This window comes from Mus caroli, chromosome 13, assembly GCF_900094665.2.
Source record: "Mus caroli chromosome 13, CAROLI_EIJ_v1.1, whole genome shotgun sequence".
Classification (NCBI taxonomy): domain Eukaryota; kingdom Metazoa; phylum Chordata; class Mammalia; order Rodentia; family Muridae; genus Mus; species Mus caroli.
This window is the reverse complement of record NC_034582.1, coordinates 88,876,357-88,901,555: the sequence shown is the minus strand read 5'-3', so window position 1 is coordinate 88,901,555 and position 25,199 is coordinate 88,876,357. Positions and strand designations below refer to the sequence as shown.

At 44.5% G+C, this 25,199-nt stretch overlaps 1 protein-coding gene across 6 annotated transcripts in view; it reads left to right on the top strand.

Moving 5' to 3' along the window:
• Window positions 1–25,199, top strand: part of Pde8b (phosphodiesterase 8B) — a 225,356-nt gene that overhangs the window by 13,712 nt on the left and 186,445 nt on the right. For 4 of the 6 annotated variants that reach the window (XM_021181134.2, XM_021181129.2, XM_021181132.2 and 1 more), the window contains exon 1: window positions 13,568–14,171. The exons of the other annotated variants lie outside the window; for them this stretch is intronic. In XM_021181134.2, coding sequence (XP_021036793.1) covers window positions 13,833–14,171 — 339 coding nt within the window. In that variant the 5' untranslated portion in view covers window positions 13,568–13,832. Of the gene's footprint in view, window positions 1–13,567; window positions 14,172–25,199 lie in introns of those variants that run through there. 6 annotated transcript variants of the gene reach the window in all.

Here is a 25,199-nt window from a genome sequence, read left to right as displayed (position 1 = left end):
CCCTCCATGGCAGCCTGCACCTCACCAGGCCTTCCTGCCACGGTGGCCTGCACCTCACCTCATACCACAAACAACTGAAACCTTCCGCCCTTCATTCTCTTAACAGGTCTTAGGTAATGAGAAAAGTACCACACGTATGTGACCCTTCGTGGCTGCTCTCTTTCACTCAGTATTACACACACACACACACACACAATCTGAAGTGTGCCAATTCAGGTCTTTTAGTTTTTCATTGTATGTGTGTACTACAATTCATTTATTCCTGGACTCGTAGACCTTTGAGTAGTTTCCAGGTCAGGGATAGTATTTAAAAAGCTGCCTTGACCACCTATAGATAGATACGCTTTTAGACAGAAATGACTAGCGGCAGTGGCATGGTTCTCGGGTGAATGTGTTGTATGTTTAATAAAAAAAACACACAAAGTGAGTAAATGCTGTATATTTAATAAGAAAATGCACAATATCAGTAGCCATAGAGGAGAATCTGTAACAACTGCATTTTCGCCACAGCAGTGGTTCATTTGCTTCATTGATGGCAGACAGCGAACATTTTCCAAGTGATTAATGTCCATTTTTATTTCTGATCTTGTGAGATTATTAAAAATTGCATCCTGTTCTGAGTTAGATTTTATCCTCTGATTATCAACTTGCAGGAATGTGTGTGCCTGTCCACATGTGTGTCTCTCTGTGTGGTGTCTCTCTCTCTCTCTCTCTCTCTCTGACAGCCACTGTCCCCACACCTATCTCTAGTCCTGTGAGATAAACATACCCCAGATATATTTTCCTCCCAGTCAATGACTTCCTGTTTTCTTTTCTTTTTTTAAAGAAAGATTTATTTCATTTATTATGTGTCCACTGTCACTGTCTTCAGGCACACCAGAAGAGGACATCGGATTTCATTACAGATGGTTGTGAGCCATCATGTGGTTGCCAGGAATTGAACTCAGGACCTCTGGAAGAGCAGTCAGTCCTCTTAACCGCTGAGCTATCTCTCCAGCCCCCCTTTCCTTCTCTTAAAGGCACTTTACAAGAACAGACTGCCAAGCTTCTGTTGGCCTCCCAGACACACTTTCCTCCTTTCTGTGACACATTCCTTTTACATTTTCCCCCCCTAAGCGATCTTTGCCAACTCCACGTTTGTAAACATCTATGTTTACTTCTAGAAGTTTCTAAGCCTCGGATTCTTTGCTGAATTCTATGACCCATGTGGCTAATGTTTGTGCATGGTGTAACGTAAGGGCAAGATTTACTCATGAGCTTACTTTGTCCCATCGTTTCATGTACAGTCAGCCTTGCGCCACTGTTGACAGACTCTATCCTCCCAGGGAGTTCCATGGAAGTGCTGCTGAAGCTGGCTTGACGAGTGATGCTGTACCCGGACAGTATACTGTTCCATCTTCCTGTTTGTCTGTCTGCTTTGTTCACTGTGGCTTTCTACTCAACCTTAGAAGCAGGCTTTGTCTTTCAATTGTGTTTGCTGAATTCACCGAGTTATCGTAGATCTTTTGTACTCGACACAAGTTTTATAACCATTTGGTCAGTTTCTAGATCGGAATGCCATTAAGTAGATCCAACCATTTTTGTTGGTTGTCCCGGCAACAACAACACGGCTGCCAAGGAACCGAGTGGAGCTTGATGAGCCACACCCGGGTTTCCCACACCTTTTTATTGGTGTTTTAGCTTTTAGCAAAGAGAGTCCCAGGGAAAGGTTTGTGCTTCCCAACATCATCATAAATAGCACTTAACATGTCAATTTCCCAATCCCTCATTAGTAGCATATAGAAAGCAGGTGACCTGTGTTTACTGGCCTCGTGGCCTGAGGTTTGCTGAACTCCCTTTTGGGGTCTGGTGGTTCTTTTGCAGTCTTTAGGGGCTTCTGTGCTTATATGCGTGCTTCTGTAGAATCCTCGTCTAGCCTGGGTCTCCTCTCTTTTCTTGCTTTAGTGCACTGGTCAGGGTCTCTAGTCTAGGTGTGAGGTGACGCACTCCTATGCTTTGACATGAGAGGCACTGAGGAATGTTCCACTAAGGATGATACTGATCACGCCTTCTCGTTCTTCTCTGATGCTGCGGATGGAAGAAAGGGCCTTTGATAAAAGATTTATCGAGATTTCTTATCTAGATATGAAGCATATGGAGGGAACTGTCAGATGCTCCCCTGCATTTATTAGAAGCTGATAGGTGTTCGTCTTTTATTCAAGTGAAGTGATGAGTTACGTTGCTTTATTGTAATAAAATATGCACAGTGTCAAACTCGCCATTTTAAAGTGTCTGATGAAATACTCCTGACTTCACAACACTGCGCAACCACAACTCCCACCCAGCTCCAGCTGTTTGAAAATATCACTCTGAAAGGAAATCCCATGCTCTGAATTTCCAAAGCTTGGCAACTACCTGATTGATATGTCAGTGTAGACTGGATATTTGGTGCAAATGGACCATCCTTTGTGGCCTTTTGTCTGCCTCCTTTAACAAGGCCAACCTGTGTTGCTACTTGAATCTGCACTTCAGTACATTGTTGGTTTTTAGTTAGTCTTATCAAGCTAGTCTTGAACTCATACCTCTAAGGGCGGGGCTTACAGGTTTTTAAGAGTCTTGTAGTTTTAGCTCCCAAATCTAGCATTTTTACATTTTTTTATTAGATTTTTTTAAAGTTTCATACTATGTATTTTGATCATATTCTCTTTTCATCATATTCTCCATTCTTTCTCCCTTAAGCTCTTCCTGGACCCGTCCTGTTTCCTTATCCACCCAGCTTTGTTCCTTCCATCTCTCCCACTCCAGGCCAGTCTCTACTGTCCACATCTTCATGGAAGAGTGGTCTATCATTGGAGCATGGTTGGCTTGCCAGGGACTATACACCTAGAGAAAATCAAATGTCTTCTCACAGCAGTAACAATTGCCAATAGTTCCAAGGCCGGGGGTGCGATTTCATGCCTTGCTCCCCTCTCTGTGCTGACATCTGATCTGGTTTGTGCTTGTATAGGTCTTGTGCATGCTGTCACAACTGCTGTGAGTCCATATGTGTCACTTTTCTGCTGTGTCCAAAGGAGCTGTTTCCTTGGAGTCATTCAAAGACGACTTTCATATCACATATGTCCCAATGAGTCACTTTTGTTTCAAGAATCCATAGAGGGTGCATGTGTAAGTGTGAGTTGTGTATGTGAGTGTGTATATTTGAGTATATGTGAGTGTAAATGTGAATGTGTGTATATGTGTGTATGAATTGTGTGAGTGTGCAAGCGTGTGTGTGAGTGTGTATATATGTCTGTATAAGTTTGTGTATGTGTGTGTGTGTGTGCACGTGTTTAAGGCAATGTTTATGCTGGTATTGTATAGGAATATCCTCTTAGCTAAACAATTGGAATCTTGGGGCATTTGGCTGTGCCTACTTACAGAAGATCATTCCAGCTGGGCTTGTTGAGTGTTTACATCTCCTCCTAAATCTCAGGGCCCTCGCCTGGGAGTTCCTACCACCTGTTGTATGCAAACTCTACCCTAACTACACTAGGCCTTGTGGAGTGGCTAGAATATAGAGACTGGAGTAGACTGAGGGGATGCAGGCTACCCCACAGGGAAAGACTTCCTAGTGTGAGCTTTTGCAGGGGAGCACCCCCATATTCCAATACCCCCCTTATGATCTGTAAGTAAACCCTACAGGCTCATTGGTTCCTGCAGAGTAAACCTTGGTGGAGTTGTAGCTTGGTTGGTCATTGGGACCTGCAGGGAGGGGTAGGCATGGCTTATGACTCCCTGGGAAGGAACATTTGTAACAGCTGGTGATTTAAGCAGGAATAGACTCGTGGATATGAAAGCTTTGAGATCTCAGTGAGAACTGTGCCGTGCACAGCGCTGGCCATATTTCTTTGTCAAAGGCTTATGTTGGGTTTTTATGACTTCTACAAGTGGGTGACACAATGCTTAGAGAAAGCAAGTAATTAGATACACTAGGTAGGAATTCAGGTCAATGGTAAACAGAAAAGAGGTGTTGAAAATTTTCATATCTGAAGACACAAACACAAGAGCAACCCAGAGAAATAAGGCATGTGGAGCTCAAAGCTGTTACTACTGAGCTGTTCCCACATGGTGGCTAGTATTATAGAAATAGTTTTTATCTGTTTTGTGTCTATACACTGGACCAAATTTATATTATCTCTTCTCCCAATCTCCTCACTCCCTCTGCCCCAACCCCAGGCCTCTTTTAACAAAACTTTATTGTCCTTAAAACACCTCAATGGACTTGTCTTCCTGGGTTTGGATCATTTATAGTAAGAAAAAAATGAAATCAAATGCTCAGCTGGGAATCCATTGCTGTTGTGTATATATGTATATATATCATATTGACTTCTGTGAGTAAACCAGTCCTCTGCAGACTTCCAGAGCTCAGAAAGAGTGATTGGAGACACCCCAAGTCTACCATCTTGTCCTTCATTGGATAGTGTCCAATGCAATTCTCTGTGGAGGGAAGCTGGAAGCTTCAAGCACAAGTTGTGTCCCAGAAAAATCAATTATTATACATGAGGACTTCTGCTCCAGCCACTGCTTTTGTTTGCAATATCCTACTTTGGGTATAGAAGTGGTTTTTAAAGTGCGATTTCAAATAAGTAGCAGTCTTGTTACTCAGGTTGAAGTTAGGAACGCACGTTCTTTGGTCTTGCAATCTGTGTTCTAGCAGATTGCCCACTCTGATATATGCTAAAGTTTGGTTGCCACTGGTTTGGAGAACCCGGAAAGCTTCCTTCCATGTGACTTAATCTATTTCTGTCTATGATATGAGGAATGAAGAAGTTATCGGTCATGCCCCAGCTACTGTTGCCATGGAGACATTTAATGATATAACACCGGAAGTGCCATGCTGCAGAGCAAATGTCAGATTCCAAGAAGTTAGACGCTTCCTGTTAGAAGGCTTCTAAAACTTCCCTAGCAGCCAAAGCAAGAGGATTAAGATACAATATCCACAGGAGGTGTTAATGCAGGGCTCCCAGGCTGAGCTGCCATCTTCCAGCACCTGGAACTGTTAATGAAGTGAAATTCCAAGGGCTCAAAAGCTGTTCTTGAAGCAAAACTCTCAAAGGTTGACTTTAGCAATCCAAACAGGACGCAAGAAACTAACATCCCTGGGTGGGCCTGGTTGTAGGGAAGCCCACGGAAGGAAGTCTTGGCAAAGAGATGACTTTCTTCATCTCACTGGGAAAGGGTGAGCCACGTACTCATTGGCTGACCGGGAGTACCTGGAGGCTGACCTGCCTCTCTGCTCTCTTCTGGTCTTTAAAACAATACTGTTTATTCTTTTTAGTTGGTAAGTTCTTCAGGCCCAGCAATAGATGTAAAAGACCTTCTTGATGTCTTGCTTCATGTTCTAGTCCTGTTCTGGGGACAAGTGTCAGCACTGATATTGAGTGGACACTTTCTGGTCTTTAGACTCAAACTTCGGACCCCACAAAATGCACATTTGGGGGAAGCATCCACTGTATGTACAGATGCATTCTTTACGGGGTTCATAGCAGGTTCAGCACAAGGCATTTGAGCCTCCATTTTTATTGCTCTTCAATAATTCAAGTGTTGCTACCTCTAGGTCTTCACAGAAGTCTTCAATAATGCCCCTTTCCCTAGTTATTCAACACCCCCCCCCACCAAGGAACCACACCCTATCTATTTTCTTGGTGACATATTCTAGTTCTCTGTACCCAAACTCATCTTTCTCTCTTGAGTTAGGGTTTTAATCTCATGGTAAGTATGAACACACTTGTATATACATATGTGTGTTCCTGCCTGGGCTGTCAGATGTCCTTCTTCATATCTCTCATGGTGCCCTGGGTAGTGGTAGGACTTAGTGTCCTAGATATGCAGATGAAAAAGAAGTGGAGAGTCTATTTTGATAATGTTTTCTGATATTCTTAGCCTAAATGTCCTCTTCTCTGAGAAAATATCTATAGCCCTACTTCAGGATTTATCACATCAAATTTATCTACTATCTATCTATTTATCTATTATTTATAGACAGAGTTTTAATGTGAATCTCTAGCTGGAGTGAACCTCACTGTAGACACCAAGCCAGCCTTGTGTTTGCAGCAATTTTCTTGCCTCTGCTCCCTAAAAGCTGAGGTTTTACGTGTATATCAGCATGCCAGGCCTCTTAGACATATTTCAACACTCTTAAATACCTCACCACTCCCAGAGAATTCAATGTTTATCTTTCTAATCTTCCACCCCAATGGTCTAAATTCATGGAAGTTGAGATTCTTTCCTTTTTATTTTCTGGTGCAGAGTTAGCATAATACATAGTAGGGTCTCAGTGTTTGCTGAGTGAGTGGATTATGGTATGTGTTGGAGTAAATGGTGAACCTGTCAAGGTGTGTGCATCCCAGCAGGGGCAAGCCGGCTTAGAACCCTAGACTTGTTTGCTTGCTGTTTTCTGCTTGATTGTTTTCAAACAGGGTCTCACTCTGTAGCCCAGGATAGCCTGGAACTTACTATGTAGCACTGGCTGGCCTTCAATTTAAACCAGCTCTCCTGCCTCGGTGTTGGGATTAAGCAACAGCATCCGATTTGCTGATTAGTTTTCTGTCAGCCTGTCATACGTTCAAGTGATCTGGAGAGAGGGAACCCAACTGAGAGAGTGCCTCCAACAGACTAGTCTGTAGGAGGCTACTTATTTGTGGGTGGTGCCATCCTTGGTAAGTGGTTTAAGAATTGTTTAAGAAAGCAGGCTGAGCAAGCTATGTGGAGTAAGCCAATAGGTGGTGTTCCTTCATGGCCTCTGCTTCAGTTCTTAGCTCCAAGGGTCTGCCCTGACTTCTCTTAATAACTGACAGTGGTGGAGGTGAAATAGATGCAGTAAGTCCTTTCTTCTCTAAGTTGGCTTTGTCATGATGTTTGACACAACAACAGACAACAAACTAGGACACTCAAACAAACCTGGGTTGCAAACCTTACTCATGAGGCATTTAGGAAATCTTACACTTACATGCATTGCACATTCACAAATATACGCCACACCTTACTTTATATATTGATCTTACCAGTAACTTTTTTATGTAAATAAAAAATATGTACCTTGGTTCAGAATGTCTAAAAATCTCAAGTACTATATATGAATATTAAAGGAACCATATTTAATGGAAGCCAAGACTTTATCACTTGGAAAACATCTTTAGCTAGACAATAAATAGAGTTGTTTTGTTAATGTAGATTGTCACACAGGGCAGTTCTATAAAGGAAGCAGAGCATATAGGCAACTTCTACACAGAAAGGCAATTTCATCACCGGGCACTTTTTGTCTCTTCCCAATTTGTGTTTATCGTCCCTGGCTCAGGAGTCACTGTCTAGTTGTCCAGTGTGTTCATGGACTTTAGTTCCATCATGGTTAGATGTGCCTCTGTCTCTTTGCTCATACTGATTCCTCTGATTTAGTAAGTCCCTCGTCAGGGTCTAGCTAGCAATCCTCCTTCTCTTGCAAGCCTCTCACAATTATAATAACAGAAAAGAATGCCAGTACCATTTGCTGCCCTTGTACCATATATATTATGCTGTGTTGTTTCTTGAAAACCCTAACTCCCTGAATTCTGTGGATGCTCCTTTGTGGAGTGGGCTCTTCCCGAGTTTCATTTGAATATCCTTTTATGTCTTGGACATTCTTGTGAAATGTACATTACAGGACATTTGGAAATGAATGTTCCATCCTTCATAGCCTGATTGCTTGGGCCAAGAGGACCTGGAGACAAAGAGCACAGGGATTATAGAATTCTTCCTGGGAGCTGGTCCAACCTTTCCTTGTGGTATTTTTGTTCACGAGGGTCTGGTACTCACTGCCCTGCAAGTTTGGTGATGTTGACCTAAGGAAGTCAGAGACGTTCACTGACTTTCCTCCCTCATCATCTTTGTTTTCATTTTCTACAATTGGCAAGAAAGAACTGTCCTATGGGCCAAATCCATTCCTTAATTTCATTTGGTCTCTGGCAAAAAAAAAAAAAAAAAAAAAAAAAAAAAAAAAGAAATCAAAAAAGTGATGCAAGCATAATTAAAAATACAAGTTATTTTTTTCTCTTGGAAAAGCTGCATCTATAAATGCACTAGCCAGGAATATTCCACCCTAAAAATGTCTGCTTATGTCTTTCTTTGTCTCTCACTCTGAGTATTTTTGTGGGTTTGGTTCTGTGTTTCCCCTGTAATTATGTATCCATTACTTTTTTCATCTCTTTTCACATTCTTGGGGTTCTTCTCCTACCATCTCTCTGCTGATTCGATGGAAAAATTTACCAATGAAAGCCTATAAACGATAACTTGCCATTTTTTTTTAAAAAAGAAGACAATTAGGTAACATTACACTAATTCATTTAGACTGTTTTAATGCAAGTTTTAGATCATATTTGACATTCACTTATGAACCTCAATAATTACATATAGTTTTCCATATTTGTAATTGATATGTGTATATTATATTGCTTTCTAATCTAATTTTCATTTAAACAGTTCGCCGGACTGCTCCTTAAGCGTTTGATGTATGGATTTTTTTTTCACACTTCATTACCATAACTAGCACTGATATAACAATCTATACAGATGATTTTATTTCTAAAAGGAAGATTTTCAAGTTGAACACATTCATTGACTTTAAAAACTAAAATCACAGAACATGAGATTTCCTATTTAAAACAATCGCTCCTTTAATTTTTGACTTGTGACAGTTCAGAGATGAGAAGGCAAAGAAACAATTCATTTTTTTATTCAACAAATATTTGAGTACTGTTATAGTTAGGGTTTTACTGCTGTGAACAGACACCATGAACAAGGCAACTCTTACAAGGACAACATTTAATTGGGGCTGGCTTACAGGGTCAGAGGTTCAGTCCATTATCATCAAGGCGGGAGCATGGCAGTGTGCAGGCAGGCATGGTACAGGAGAAGCTGAGCGTTCTACATCTTCATCTGAAGGCTACTAGGAGAGTTCTTACTCTTCTGAACTGGGTGGAGCTTCAAAGCCCACCCCACAGTGATACACCTCCTTCAACCAGGCCACATCTTCAAAAAATGCAACTCCTTGGGCCAAGCATATTCTAACCACCTTAAGTACATAGCTGGCTATATATTAGGCACTGGTACAACGAAGGTATGAGATCAAAAAATAAATAAGAAACTAGAAAAATCCTGCCTATGGAGAACCTAGATTCTGGTGAGAGAAGACAGACAGTAAATATTACAAGTGAGCTAATTATCTAATAAAATGGAAGGTGGCATATGCTACGAAACTAGAAAAATTGCAGGCCAAGGGGATTCAGGAGGGGCACAGACAAATGAACGAAGGCTGAATGAAGTTTTAAATAGGAGTTGCGGATGGAAACGTGGAGTAGGGAACATTGCAAAAGAGACTTAAGGAAGGGAGGAAGTTAGCCATGCAGTTGTGCAGGTGGGAGCCTGACTGGCAGAGGGCCCAGGTCCCCATCAATGCTAGGTCTTCCGGGGAAACAGCAGGAAGCCCGGGTGGTCGTGTTAGGAGGGAAGAGAGCCCAGGGTGAGACCTCTGCCCAGTGTTTCTAGGTTCTCGTCTCCATCAAAGAAAGAATTGGAAGGAAAGACAAATAAGAAATGGGAGGGACAGGCAAAGGCGCTGTGCTCAAAGGTTGAGTAGAGCAGATGGGAGTAGCATGGAACTATTTTGGACAGTTACTTTGACGGTCAAACTGATGGAAGGTTGGGTTATCATAGTGACGGTGAGGGCGAGGTAAGGCCTTCTAGGCGTGGGTGTGAATTCCCCACAGTGATATTTCCATGCTCTTTCTGTACTTGTATGAGATATTCCTAGTATTGTGGCATGAGATACGTGATGGGTAGGTTATAGAGATGGTATTATCGTGAGGCAAAGGACATTTTTGTAGCCATCTACATCACCTATGTTGGGTCCAGCTGGTGTGGAACATCTGATGTCTTTACTGAGTCTAGGGTCTGGTATCCTGCTCTAGTAAGCTCTGAGATCACCAGCTTTGAGCCACCATGAGTTTGCCTCTTTCTTCGACACCTCTATCTAGCCAACTTTAATGGAAGCAGATAGAGGGATGGTGAGAGCACAGCTTATGGTAGGGAGTGGCCTCATTGTGTGGGTTCCATACCCCTACATAATTATGCTTGTATGGTCCCACCAAGATGGGTGAGGGCAGGTTACACTAGATTTACCTTCTTAGAAATGGCAGGTACTGGATCGGCCCTGAATACCTGCAATGTGGAATTACCGTTATTTCTGACAAATTCTTCCGAGTGATTCTGATGTGCTGTCAGGGATCGGTACTGCTCTTTCAGCTTAAAAACGAGGTCCACGATTTTAAAATAAAAATTATCTTTTAAGAGGAGGGAAGCTTTCTTAGCATCCCAAATGTTTGTGATTTGGAGAGGTCAGAGATTATGCAGGAAATCAAATCCCAGAAGTGAAATGACTTCCCCAAGGTTACAGAGTCAGGTTTCAGAATAATCCCTGCAAATGAGTTCAGTGAACCTTTTCCAGTTGCCTAGTAAATGGTGCCATCTGACCCCCCAGGAGGGACACTGTTTGAACCCAGAAGTTCTGTAAGGTTGATCAGTTGATTGAGTGTTTGGTTATCGAAAGATCAGTCAGGTGGCTTGGGTTATTTTAACCTTTGTGGTTAAAAAGGATTCAAAATGTATTAATCACATTTTCTGCTACCTTGAGAGGAATTCTGGGAGAGTCATCTCATTTTAGAATTGGAATGGACCTTAATTCTTCAAGATCCTGCAGTGATCTGGGTCATAATTTTGCAGTAAGTGCTTACTTAATATCATTATAAAACATAGAAGCCACTCTGTTGACCTTGGACATTAGATAAGTTTTTTTGTTTCTTTTTAAGTTTTTTTTTTTTTTTTAATTCAGTTAGCTTTCTTTCCATTTGCTTCTTGGACATTGTTGCTAAAATTTTCTCACTTTAATTAATTTCTTTTTCTAATGTAGGGTTTCCTGACCTTATTTTACAACTTGGGCCTAAAGAAGCACTGCAGTGTCTATGTGTAAGAAGACTGCTGTTACCCTGGGTGGCACTGGTGTCCTTGCGAGGAAGTCAGTTCAGAGATCTCTTCATGAGGCCAACACTCAGGGCTCAGAACTTAGCTGGGGAAATGACTTCAGACTCCCATTTCTTCTCCATTTATACCCTCCTGTAAGTTTCAGTGACTAGCTCAGATACGTCCTTGTCATGGGGGCAAGTCACACGTTCCCACTGAGAACACTTGGAGATTATAGGGACAGAGATTTTCTTTTCTTTTACCTAGCCAGACGTGGAGGTGGAAGTTGTGGCTGCTTTGAAAATGGATTGTAAAAATGAATATCTAAATTACGTTTCCCTCTGTCTCCTATCCAATGGAGAAGTCACATTCAACCAACATGAAATGTTCTATTAATCTGCTAACTCTGTCTGGTCCTACTCACTAGCTACATTAAGGTCATACCCCCGGGGCTTACTCATTTTTAAAAATGTATAAGTTCAACCTAAATTTGTTTCTGGATGTCTGCAGCATGATTCATTCTCCTAATCTCCCCACCAGAAGAGAGAGTGTAATTTGTGTTTTTATCATAGTCTAGTCTTCTGAAGCAGCCCTGGGACTTTTTTCTTCCATGAGGGGCTCCATCGAGCGATCCCTTGAGGATGCCCTGAACATGGCTGTGGCATGAGAATTATGTGATGCTCAGTTTCCTGATAGGTGATACCTGAAATGGGTGTGAATGATTACATTTGCACCTGGAGTTGAGATGGAGATTTGGGGCAGGGGGGCTTTCTTGTAATTTAGCTCTGATATAGCTTATCCCTTAGTGATTCAACTGGAAGGAAGGCAGAGAGTAGCCATCAGACATAGGTTTAAGTAAATGATCGTTCCTGGGTAACAGTGGCATTCTTAACTGTATGAGGGCCAACCAACATGCAAGGGTACGGTGGGGAAGCAGTCATGTGAAGGAAGAAGGGCTCTGAGTTACACCTCCACTGCTGAGCATGCCCTTCTATAAGTAGTAACTCAGGGAGTGCCTTAGCTAATGAGGTCTGCCTCATCCAAGATCACTGACACAGTTGGTATGAACACCTGATCACCATCTCACTTTCTCCCTTGGGTCACTGTGGGCGTGGCAGAAATTACTGAAGATTAACTGAAGATGAACTCTTTTTGTGTCATTAAAGTGAAGAAGAAAGTTACAGCTAACCTGGGATCAAACAAAAGTAGAATAAGCTCCATTCTGTTTCCGTTCAGAGATGGGAATCTCACCCTGTAGGCCAAGCTGGCCTAGAACTCATGAAGATCAGACTGGCCTCAGCCTCCCAATTTTTAGAACTATAGATGTAAACGCTCATCCCCAGAGTGAATGTCAGAAGTGGAGAGATGTCTCTCAAGTTTTGAATTGGCAGTCAGAAGACATCATCAGTCATCCTCCTCTGACAACTCTTGAGTTGATGGGATGGGGGTGGGGTGGGAGGACGAGGAGACGAATGACATAGGTTTTAACTGGATACTTTGTATTTTGCGTTGAAATTTGTCCTTGTAGAACTCTAAGTGAAGCCCTTATTCAAACCATCTCACTTTCTCCCTTGGGCCACTGTGGTTGTGGCAGAAATTGCTGAAGGAGACCTTAAGTAGGCAAGTGGTGCCTGGGGACCTGGGTCATGGATTTCCACCTTATGTCACACAGCAGAATTGCTTCTCTAGCAGTGTGGCCCTCACTGAGGGGGCCGAGGGAGGTCCCCAGAAGGAAGAAGAAAAGTGGGAGGCTGGGTTAGTGACACCCAGAGAAGAACTCAAGACTGGGGGGGGGGGAACCAAACCAAAACAACAGAAAACCACATGCAGACAGCTTGGATCTTCCACGGAAATAAGGATTGTATTCCCCTGTGGGATAGCCCATCTCTTGGCATGCACTTCTGAAGGATTTGTAGACAGGGAATTTTTTTTTTCCAAAGGTTGGGCCACCACCCAGCTGAATTCTAGAATTAGTATGTGGGGGAAGGTGGGTGCTGGTGAGCCACGCGAATTGGGTCTCTTAACTCCTCAAGTGTGTTGACAACCAAGTCAATGGGCTTGGTGGGCCTGAGCTATGTGCTTCCTGCTGTTTGGATAGGGCATTCTGGGGACAACTCAGGGATGTGTTGAAAACGGTGTTTTTGAGAAGAGACTTACCCCGAAAGTCTACCCAGCTATTCTTGGCCTGGAGCAGGGCTAGTGCGGACTAGGGGGAGAGGGGCTAGAGCACTAGGGGGCCCTGTGGACAAGGAGCTCCCCAAGGGACAAGGCCTCTGGACAGCCAAGAACGGGAGGGCACCAAGGCGAGGCGTGCTGCCAGGCACTGCGCGGCAGGGAGAAGAGTGCAGTGGGGTGGCCCTTGGGGACCCCGAGGAGGACCGAGACTGGGAGGGGACGTGCAAGGACTGAAAGTGGGAAGACTGAGCCGGTCGGCGGGCGGGCGCCCTGGCCGGAGTGTGGGGAGCTGGGCGGCGCGGGCCGAGGCGCGGGCGGAGCAGAGGGCGGAGGCGCGGGGCGCGCGTTTGGGGCGCTGCGGCGGGGAGGGTGGCGGCCGCTGGGGCGCGCGGGCCGTGTGTGCGCGCTCTGCCGCTCCGGGAGGAAGATGGCCCGGGAGGGAAAGTTGGGGTGACGCGCGCTGCCCCCGGACGCTCGCCAGGGGGCACGGAGGCGAGCCCGACAGAGCGGTGGCCACCCAGACTGGGGGGCACGCAGTCTGGGCACCACCGTCACCACGCCCGCCCCCTCACTGCAGGTGGCCGTGGGAGCTCCGAGTCCGGGTGGCCCGGGGGCGCGGGCGGGCGCGCGCGGGGGAGCCCGGCTGAGGGATGGGCTGCGCCCCCAGCATCCATGTCTCGCAGAGCGGTGTGATCTACTGCCGGGACTCGGATGAGTCCAACTCGCCCCGCCAGACCAGCAGCGTGTCGCAGGGCCCCACGGCACCCCTGCACGGCCTCTTCGTGCAGACCGACGCCGCCGACGCCATGCCCCCGAGTCGCGCGGCGGGACCCCCGGGCGCTGTCCGAGTCCGCAGATCCCGGGCTGAACTGGGCAGCGGCAGCAGCACCGGGTCCTCGGGCCCCGCCACGACCACCTGCCGGGGCCGGAGGCGCCACTGCTGCAGCAGCGCCGAGGCCGAGACCCAGACTAGCTACACCAGCGTCAAGGTAAATGCTGGCTGTTGGGGGGTTATCCGTCGGGTCTGCCTTAAGTGGGGGGCTCGTTCGGGAGTTTGACGATCGATTGGGGGAGGGTGTTGCTAAGGCGGAGTTTACTTTTCGGGTTTTTTTTTTTTTCCGTTTTTTTTTTTTTTTTTTTTTTTTGCTGGTGGTGAGGACCCAGGGAATTGGAGATGAAAAAGATCCTGGAGGGTGCAGGGAAACAAACCTAAGCTGGTCCTGGGGTGGGGACAGGTGCAGACTGCAGCTCAGCGGAAAGCAGTTGGGGCGGCCTGTTTCTTGTTGAGGGAGGGCAGCTGTGGCCCAATAGATGCAGCTGGAGGGATGGGTATGCATCACCAAGAGCATGCGAGTTCCTCTGAATGCAATCTGAGCGCTGAGCTAGGTCTGTATGCGGTGCAGCCTCAGCACCAGGATGCTAGAGCGCCTCAGGTTCAGATTTTTACCTGTAAGTCAGCTAGGCTGGATGGAATTCTCTGCACAGTGGCCCAGTGCAGGGATTTGTGAATGAACTAGGCTGTTTACGTTTGAAGAGCTATAGAAAGGGACTAGGGGAGAGCCAAGTGGAACCTGTTGTTACTATCGTGTTTCTCTGGGATGACCGTATCCTGGACATCATTGAGAGAACCCAGCCAGAGTTTGGAACGCCAACAGTTCAGGGCAGCTGCCTCAGGATGGTGCTTCTGCATACATGTCTTCCGGGGTGGGGGTGGGGGGTGGGACTGTGAGGGTGTGGAATGGATGGTGAAGGCAGTCTCTAAATAGTTCTTGATGAAAATCTATTCCAAGATATGTTTTCAAAGTATGATTACATCCGAGAGGATTTCACTGTGTCAGATTAATTGCTTTATAGCAAACCCAAGAGCAATCGCACATCTCATTGTGCAGAGGAAAAATATGTCTTTAAACTCTTAATGTTAGATACATACAGCTCTTATGTAGTCAGTAGATTACCAGAGACCATTCCATGATTTCTTGACAAAGACACAATTGTATGTCTGGTAGTAAAAATACATTCAACAGTTGGCCCAGTGTCAGGAAGCTCTGGGTCTTCCCTGAACGAAGTGCAGCCACACTGGAGGAACAGTAGGGATAGTGGGCTGCCTTTCGATGAACTTCAGTTTTGTAAAATGGAATCTCATTTTGCTACATACAACTTAACCAGTGTTTACTAATGGCTGTGATTTTTTCTAGTAATAATTGTGATCACCATTAACATAAAATACCATTTAATACATACCTACTATGTATCAGGAATAAGTTTATTTTCTTACTTTTGAATATTAACAGTGTATCTGAAGAGTAGAGACCTGGATTCAATTAAATATTTGTTACAGAGGCCTGTGGTGGGCACAAAATTTGCTTTTGTTTGCTGCTTTCTGGGTCTCCTGCCAGCAGCAACATAAAGTTACCATTAGAAGAAATTTCAAGGTGCTAAGAAGGCTATATTTAGCAACATTTTTAACGTGAGGTTTTGAAAGGGGATTTGAAGGCCTGAAGCATAGTCAAGAATAGTGGCTGCTCACGAGCTCTGTGGTATTTCAGAAGAACTTATGTATTTTTTCCTTTCATAGGAGCAAGGAACTCATTTTTTTAATACCTGGCAACCCCAGCTACTGGGTGTTTGTTTAGTGAACGAAAAAAATAATGAATGAGTCTATTTTTCTTCGTCTTAATGCCTTCCTCAAGAGGCTACTTAGAAACCAAATGGAGTAAAAAACTGGTGGAGAAAATGGGTGCAGATTATTAGCAGTTACTATAAACTTGAACAAATCTCGTGCTACTTGGCTTAAGTGTTAAAAGGCTTGACCTGGGGAGGAATTTAAGTCACTTTATCAACAAGATTTCCAAATAAGAGCTTAATTTATTCCAAGTCATTACGAGGAATGTTGGAAGGGAGAGTGATATTTCAGTGATTCCACATGAATATGCATGACATAAACCTCAGAGATTATACACTGAAATTAGATCATGTATATTTATATAAACACTATAGAATGTATTATCACACAATTACCCCCCAAATACTTAATAGTATCCCATTACCTCCACACTCAGTGTTCTACAGTTGGTTTCAATTGTAAAGTTCACATCTTCTGTTCTCTTACACGGATGTGATTAGTGTGTAAAAAAAAATCCCTTTTGCTTTTTAGAATAAGAATTCCTTTTCCCTGAGTGCGTGATAGTTGTCAGCTGTGCGGCTCCTCTTCTCTTTCTGAGTGCTTGGGTAGGAAAAGAAAGTCTTGGCCATTTGGTCCCATTTACAGCACTGGGGTTTTTAATGTTTATTTTTCATTCTTTTTTTGTACATCAATGGTAAACAATATCTTCATTATCCAGTTGGCTTCTAGTATTCCCCTGAGTGCAAAAAAAAAAAGTATGTTTGATCTCTCTCTCTCTTTTTCTAGCAATAATTTATTTCATTAAGCTTTTAGAATGATGAAGCATTATGATGTCAAACATGATGTCAACAGGAACCTTCTTGAATACCTAATTGGCAAAAAAGATTATAAACATTAATAATTCATATGCAGTGTAATGATATCACATGAGTTTCCATTTCTGGTAAGGAGTTTGTCTCCCAGTTGCTGTAAAAATGCAACTTCCTAGCAATTCGTCTCTCTCTTGCTTGCTTTTCTAAAATAGTACTCTAACGGGAGACTCCTACAGGATGCTCATTCCTGATGCATGGCAGTTCTGTAATTCTTGTTCAGAAATCCTCAGAGGAGACAACTGAACTTCCCTTGGGCAGGAACTAGGAATTCTTACCAATCTTTTCTGGTACCAGCTGTTGCTACTTGGAGCATCCAGGACTGAGAGCCAGTCCTAGTCGTCTTTATTGATGGTACACTCGACATAGGTGAGCTGATTGTGGATGCAGGTGGTGTCATCCAGGGGTGACCAGCCAGATGACTCTGTGCTGAGGGCCAATACCTCTCCTTGTCTACCCACTTCACCATGCTCACATATTCCTTCCACTGATATTTATGCCAACCTCTCCTGTAGATGCTGGGGATTTGGGAAAGATCCATAATGTTTAGTGAGCCAAGCCTACACAGGAGGGTAGATCTCTTCCAAAGGGGCTTAAACCAGTTGTTGATGACTTCCATAGAATTGTTCCATGTCATGCTAGAGCCATTGAGGATAGTGCTAGTTGACTGTACATAAAAGGAAGAGGAATATTTATGTGATCACACAGTAAATAATGAGTTTTGTTTGGGGGTTGGGGAGGATTAGAGCTACTTTTTATAGGAGTTCTTGTTTTTCTAAGTCTTGACTCTCAAACAAGAATCACCTGGCCAGCTTGTTAAAGCATAGAGTGGGTCTGGGCCCCACCCCTCCAGTGTCTGATTTCATAGGACTTGAGAGGAAACTGAGAACTTGCAGTTTCAGTGAGCTTTTAGGAGATGTCTTGTTGACGATCTGGGGGCCACACTTGGAGAGCCCAGGCTGTAAGTGAGTGAAGTTGTCCCGTGGCTCAGATAACTTATGTGTGGCCCCCTAAAGCAGAGTTGCCGTCCTATGGCTGTGGGTACAGCTCTCTCTTCATTTTCTGGTGTCAAAGTTGGAATCCTCACAGTTGTCTCCAAAATGTAAGTGGGAAGAGAGCTGGAGCATGTAGCCCACTCAGGTTTCTTGAGATTCAGTTCCCTACAGGACCATCTTGGGCTTGCATGGACCTTGATGGTTGGTCTTCCCATCACAGTTCCCTCAGCTGCCTCTGCCATGGAGGACCAGGGCCCTCTGGACTCCCATTGAATGTCAGGCAGAACAACTACATGGTCCTATCCTCATTCTTGGTGTTCTTGCTATTACCTTCATTATTCTTTTATCTCAAAATGAAGCATAGCGTTTACTAAGCTCGGGCAAGTGCTATAATTGGTATTTGCTGGACGTGGGTTTACTTTCTGCCATTGTGTGTTTTTATGCAATTCCTTCCCCCTCCCAACACACAAATTAGAGCCAGTGCTTTCTTTCTTCTTTTTCTCCAGTGCTGAGAACTGAACTTACAGTGTCTTGTATGTGAGGCAGCCCAAGGGATCCTATTTTAATTTTTTCCCTTGATTTGTACTGTAGTTATATTAGTTTTTAAGGCCATCTAGGTGATTCTTCTTTTTAAATTTTCAAATAAGATTTAAAATCAGAGCTGTGCAGTGGTGGTGCACACCTTTAATCCCAGCACTTGGAAGGCAGAGGCAGGGGGNTTTCTGAGTTTGAGGTCAACCTAGTCTACGAAGTGAGTTTCAGGATAGTTATAGCTACACAGAGAAAACATGTCTCAAAACAAAACAAAACAAAACAAAACAAAACAAAAAAAACCAAAAGCAAAACAAAACAACAGCAGCACTTGAAATCAGAAAGGGACAGTATGCACTTAGAGGTGAGACAGTTCCTACTGACATCTCCCCGTGGTGAGGACAGGTTGGTAATGGGCCAGGAATCCAAAGGGTAAGGAGAGAATATAGAGTCTCAAGGCTGGAAAACCATCAGGGGAGGGACAGGTGGGAACTTTAATTACAATCTAGACATTCAGGGCCTTCACAGAGGTGACAGATGGGGGAAATACAAGTATTTATTTCCTGCTTTTGTGCGGATCTTGACTGGGCATGAAGAACTCGTGGCCACAGGAATTGCTGCAGCCAATCAGAGGCTAGCACTGCACTTGGATGAGGTAAGTTAAGACAAGCCTGCCATAGCTTCCTTGCTCCCTGCTTCAACATTGCTTGGGCAACAAGCAGAACACACATAAGATACTAATTTTACCAAGGAGCTGCTTCTAAGGTGTTGGTAGGAGGAAAGAGAGTCAACAAACGAGGCTGCAAGACCCTCAAACTAGAACAAGAGAAAACGGTCATCACTGTAGAAGGGTCCTAGGGTGATGGTTACAGAAACCTCAGGGACAAGTATAGGGTAGGGAAGCTGTGGCCTCAAGGAGGGATATGAGAGATGCAACTGGTGATGGACTGGCAGCCTTGGACGGAAATAAAGAGAGAGAGAGAGAGAGAGAGAGAGAGGAAGAGAGGAGAGAGATAGATTCAGAGAGACAGAGAGATAGACACAGAGACATACATATACACAGAGAGGCAGAGGTAGAGAGACAGAAAGAGACAGACACAAAGACATAGAGAGACAGGCAGAGACAGAGGAAATGGAGACAAGTGGGTGAATGGCTTCATGGAACCGACTTCCCTTGCAGGGATCTATCTCTTGGCTGTAGCTCTTTCACGAAGCAGGCCTGTGTTCCAGAGAGAACAGGAGTATGTTGGGTGGAGAATCCAGGCACAGGGCAGGGTAGGGAGTAGGACTGGACAAGCAGATCCTAACCATATCCCAAAGGCACCAAAAAGTGGGACCAGCTGCTCTTCTGAGCTACAGACAGAAACTCAAAGTGAGGCAGACAGTGTAGAACTGCATCTCAAAGAGAAGTGGTTTTTATGTGTGCCAGATTCCTTGCTTGTATTTTCTGCTTATTGACTTGTGCTAAGATCTGTCCGGTGACCCTGACTGGGACCTCTGAGTGCTACACACCCACCGTCTCCTTCAGCTTCACCCTTCATGTCTCTGCTGACCCTGACGCCTCTGCCCTCGATTGCTACCCCTCCCCAAGGGTTCAGTGTGGGCAGAGAACCCAGCCTGGCCAATTTACCCACCCAATCCCCCACCCCAGTTTTTATTTTCCTATGCTCTGTAGATTTCTTTCCTCAGTTCCAAATGTGAGAAAAATTTGATTTTTTAATATGTGACTATAAGCTGGAAGAATGTGCACATTTTTGACCATGATTTAAACTATTAAGATACGAGTTGGAGTCTTTATTATTTAATTACTTATTTTGTGGGACTGGAGATGGAGACCAAGGCCTCTCACATCCTGATCAAGTGCTCTACCGTGGAGCGCACACCCCCCCCCCAAGCCTTCTGGAGTTTGTTTTAGATTGGGGAGGGGGAGGTTGCTTTCACGGTGGAAACCTTGGCGGGTGTCAAGTCTAACAGGCAATAAGGCAGCTTAGCAGCGTGTTGTGTGCTTTCCTAGAACATTGATGATGAATGTTTTCTCCTGTTTCCTCTCCTTTCATTGGCATTGACTTAGGATTTTCTGTCTTCCCTGGTTTCCATCCATCTCCTCTTTCCTGCTTCCTTAGGAATAATCATAGAAAACTGCTCTCACAGTGGACTAGCTCCTCCCATGGACTAGCTCCTCCCATGGACTTGCTCCTTTCGTGGTCTAGCTCCCTCTGTGGACTAGCTCCTCCCATGGACTAGCTCCCTCCTTGGACTAGCTCCAGCAGTAGAGTGCTGCTATTCTGCTTATGCTATGCTTAAAGAAACCAGCGTGAGTTGTGTCAAAAATCAGGGAGTGGTTTTATTCTCAGCTAATCCATCAATGAAAGAAGGGCTGTTTTGTGTCGTATCTTGTTTCCAAGGTAATATTGTAGATTTTTACAAGGTAAATTAGGTGGGTATGAAGACAATGGCTGTTAAGCCCCTGCTGTACTCTGATCCTTCTGTCTACACTGTTTCCCCTTAATTGACTCAGAGCTAGATTCTTATTTTCATTCTCAAAAATGAGGAAAATGGGCCCCAGGGAGATGGCCTAATGGCTGAGAGCGCGAACTGCTCTTGAAGGGGACCCAGGTCTGGTTCCCAGTTCTCATGTGTCACAATGCCTTCTGGCTTCCAATGGCACCAGAGACTCCAGTGCTATGTAAGCAGGCAGGCAAAACATCATACACATAAAATAAAAAAAAATCTTAAAAAAATATGGAAAATGAAGTTGTAAGAAGTGAAACAAACTGCTCAGGTAATACCTGGACTTAGGAGGGAAGATCGAATCCAATCCTGAGCTTCCAAAGCACTGATGTTTTTACTGCTTCACGGTGCACCCCTAGGGGTGTAGCATGGGACCTTTGGAGGGGCCCACGGTGGTTGATGCACACAATTATCTGTGGCCGAGAAGAGGGACCCTAGAAGGTAGGCAGGGAAGCAAGGGGCCTCTAGAGTGGAGTTTTTCTTCGAGCACACCTAGAGTCACCCTTTCTAACTGCTTGGCCTGGAGTGCCGTTTTAGGTTAGTGGAGGATGGATGTACATACAGAACTCACTCGGCTCCATACACAAGGTGTTCATTGATCACCGTGATGTGCTATGCCCTGATTCAGTGCTGATATTCTTGTGGTTGCCAACATTATCATCTGGATAGCTAAAATGAAGTTTGGGTTATGTAGATATTTTTAAAACAATGTTTTCTACTGGAACATGAAAACCACACTTCCTAGTAGATTGGCTTGGCCAGTGTAGACTAGCTGAACTTATGGAGATGGGCTATGCAGGAACTTGAAACCACCACTACTGGTTGATTTAGTCTGCTCCAATGGGAATTCCAAAAGGGAAGACATGAAAGAGTCCTTCCAGGTTAAAGCGATGCTGGGGTGGGGCTCTTGGGGTGGGGACATGATCACAGTGTTATCCTGAGATGGTTCAGCATGGGAGTCTCTGATGTAATCTGTAACCCAAAGCCTTGTCTGTGGTGCCGTTCTGTAGGTGATCTGGGATGACGGATGCTACCCCTGGGAAGATGGTGTACTGTGGGTTCAAAACCTACTTTCTTTTAGATAGGAAGAGAAAAATAACTGGGTACAGTTGCCTATGTGAGTCTCAGAGTTGAGAAAAGACCCTGGATCCTGGAAGAAGTTACAGGAAGACACTAAGAGACTTATAAGCAATCTACTACATGAGTAGCACATAGTAACTTATTATTATTATTTTTTATTCTTTTCACTAGAACCACACAAGCGTGGTGCTTAGGAACTGAGTTCAGATGGAATAGTCTTTGTCTATTTCAAGGCTCCTGCTGAGAGAGCTTCAACCCAAAACAATGCCAAATGAACATAAAAGCTGGCTTATTTATATATATATTTTGACACATTGTTTTGTAAGAAGCCAAGGCTGGGTTGGATCTTACTACATTGTGCAAGCTGGTCCCAGGTTCCTGGTTTTCCTGCTTCAGCCTTCCATGGTGCTGGGATTCCAGGCCTGTGCTTCCATACCCACCAGAGAAGAGAAGCAGAGGTATACAAGCCAGTGCCCAGCAAGCCTGGGCCTAGTGACCTTCGGGTCATGTGAGAGGCGGTCTTGCCTAAGGTACTGGGTGGTTCGAGGAAAGCAAAAGGCACTAATTGCATTTTGAGCTGAGCCTCAGTTAAAATTAGAAGTATTTTAATACAACCAGCAGATTGTGATACTCAGAAGACGGGTGGTAAATAAAGATAGAACCAAGATCCCATGAGCACATTTGGGATGGACACACACACACACACACACACACACACACATGCACACACTCCCCATCTGCTGTGGGACATGTGGTAGAGAAAGAAAGCTTAGGTGGACCTGTTTCCTTGCAAGTTTCTGCTCTCTCCTTGCAAATCTATATAGTGGGGTCTTCAATGCCAATTCCAGGCTCCTCCACCCACTGGCTTCACAGAAGTCCCTGGGATAGTGGCTCAGAGCCACGTAGAACCCAGGGTAAGTTTTCCAATACCCAGTGACTTTCTCTAAAGTGGTCTGACCTACCGAGACCTCAAAACCTTGAGATCTGTTATATCTGACCACGAGCCTACATTTAGTCTTTTACCTCCTGAAGGGCGTCGAGAAAGAATGCCACAATATGCTTCCTCCTGCTCCTCCACATTTTTCATGCAGGGAATAAGATGATTCCAAAGGCCAGCGCATCTGTGCATCAAAGTGAGAACTTGGCATCCTGCAAAGCAATCAGATTTCTATAAAAGGCACCTCTCACTATGGTAGAGATCTTTTAAGCTCACCTTTGTGGTTAATAGTAGGATTCAATTCCTTGATGATTGTTAGACAAAAGCTGGTCCACCCTCTGTTCTCCTTTGACCTCTCTAACTTTGCTGGCTATGTATCTATGCATGCCTGCATGTATGTATGCATGCCTGCTTATATCCATTCATCCATCCATCCATGGTTTTTCAAGACAGGGTTTCTCTGTGTAGCCTTGGCTGTCCAGGGAGAACTCACTCTGAAGACCAGAAGGGCCTCGAACTCACAGATATCCACCTGTTTCTGCTTCCTCTGAGTCCTGGGACTAAATAAAGGCTTATACCACCTCTGCCTGGCTACATGGAAGTTTATATGACAGGCAAATTTCAAACTGCTTCTAAGGCACATGGCTGACACTGGGAATGGATTTTCATACAGAGGCAATGCAATATGAGGCATTTAGGTTTCTAGGTCAGCACAGAGAGGGTGTTTAACCCCTTCTGTAGCTGGGCTACATCCATAGTACTGAGACTGTGGTACTGTGAGAGAAACAGAAAATTGAATCAGGGCTTGTTTCTTTCTCTATGTCTGCCTTTTGGGAAATGTGGATTTAATTAGAGGGTGACGCAGGTGAGAGGGAGCCTTTAGGTGTTCCTTCAGGGAGCACTTACAGGGAGGAGTTATGGGAATTGATCCTTGAGTATGCTGGGCAGGTGGAGGCACAGCTAGTGTTATGAGGCTTACGGAGCTAGGAAGGCCACTGAGGCACATGCTCAAGTGCTCAAGTGCTCAGGCTCAGGCTCAGGCTCAGGCTCAGGCTCAGGCTCAGGCTCAGGCTCAGGCTCAGGACAGCCAGGAGCCCAGAGTGGCATCTGTCACATTGTCCTCTCCTCACTGTGTTGCTTTGCCTGCTGCTAAGAAGAGGCACATCTCATTCCTTACCTTCTCTTCACTTACAATCATTTCCATGTGCACTTGTCTGCTTGTTTTAATTTATTCTTCTCTTACACAATACATCCTGACTGTAGCCTCTCCTTCATTCCTCTCAGTTCTACCCCTTCCACTTCCCTCTCTTCCCCAGATCCACTGCTCCTTCATTTCCATTCAGAAAAGAGCAGGCCTCCAAAAGGTATAAACAGAACACAACATAACAAGATACAATAAGATTAGACACACACCCTTATATCAAGGCTGGGTAAAGCAACCCAGTAGTAGGATGTGGGTCCCAAGAGCAGGCGAAGAGTCAGAGATAGCCCCATTCCCACTGGTAAGAGTCCCACGAAAGTCCTAAGCTAAACAACCACAACATGCATGCAGAGGGCCCAGCAGAGACCTACACAGGCTCTGTGATTGCTGCTTCAGTCTCTGTGAGCTCCTATGAGCCCTGCTTAGTTGGTTCTGCGGGTTGTGTTCTCCTGGTGTCCTCAATGACCCTGGCTCCTACATTCCTTTCTTCTCATCTTCCAGATCTCTGCCTAATGTTTGGGTGTGGGTCTCTGCATCTACTCCCATCTGGTCAGTACGCTGTTTTGTTTTGTTTTGTTTTTTTAAAGTCCTATGTCTCATCATCTGGTTCTTTATGTGTGTTATTGTCCACATAAAATCTACTACTTGTAAATGGCTGGTCTCTTGTCTGTTTCTTTCCTTTCTTTTCCCCATTTGCAATCTATTTGTTAAGGAACTGAGATTCTTTGTCCTGTAGATGTTCTCCCAACCTAAGTTTTACTGTTGCATGCCTAAGGCAGAGCTAATGTGTTTTTCTGCCTTCTGTATTTGGGAGGAAATAACAGTAGGATTTAGAGGTTTAGTCTGATTATGTGCAGTTTTGGGAGTGGAGGTGGGGTAAACATATATTTCATTTTAAAAATTATTTTAATTTTATTTTTTGAGATTATAATTCCATCCGTTCTGCCTTCCATTTTCTCCCTCAAATCCCTTCTGTATGCTCCTCTTTGCCCTCTTTCAAATTCATGGTCTCTTTTTTAATTAATTGTTACCTGCATATATGTATATACTCATATATTTCTAAATATAATCCGCTTAGTGTATATAGTGCTACTTGTGTGTATGTGTATGTTTTTAGGGCTGACCAGTTAGTACTGGAGAGCCAGTTGGTGTGATATTCTATGAGGAAGACCGTCTCTCCCACCCTCAGCGTTCCTTAGTTGTGCTTACTCTTTGTGTAGAGTTGAGGCTGCTTAGTATTTCCTCCATTCACTTTGGCATGTGTGTTGTT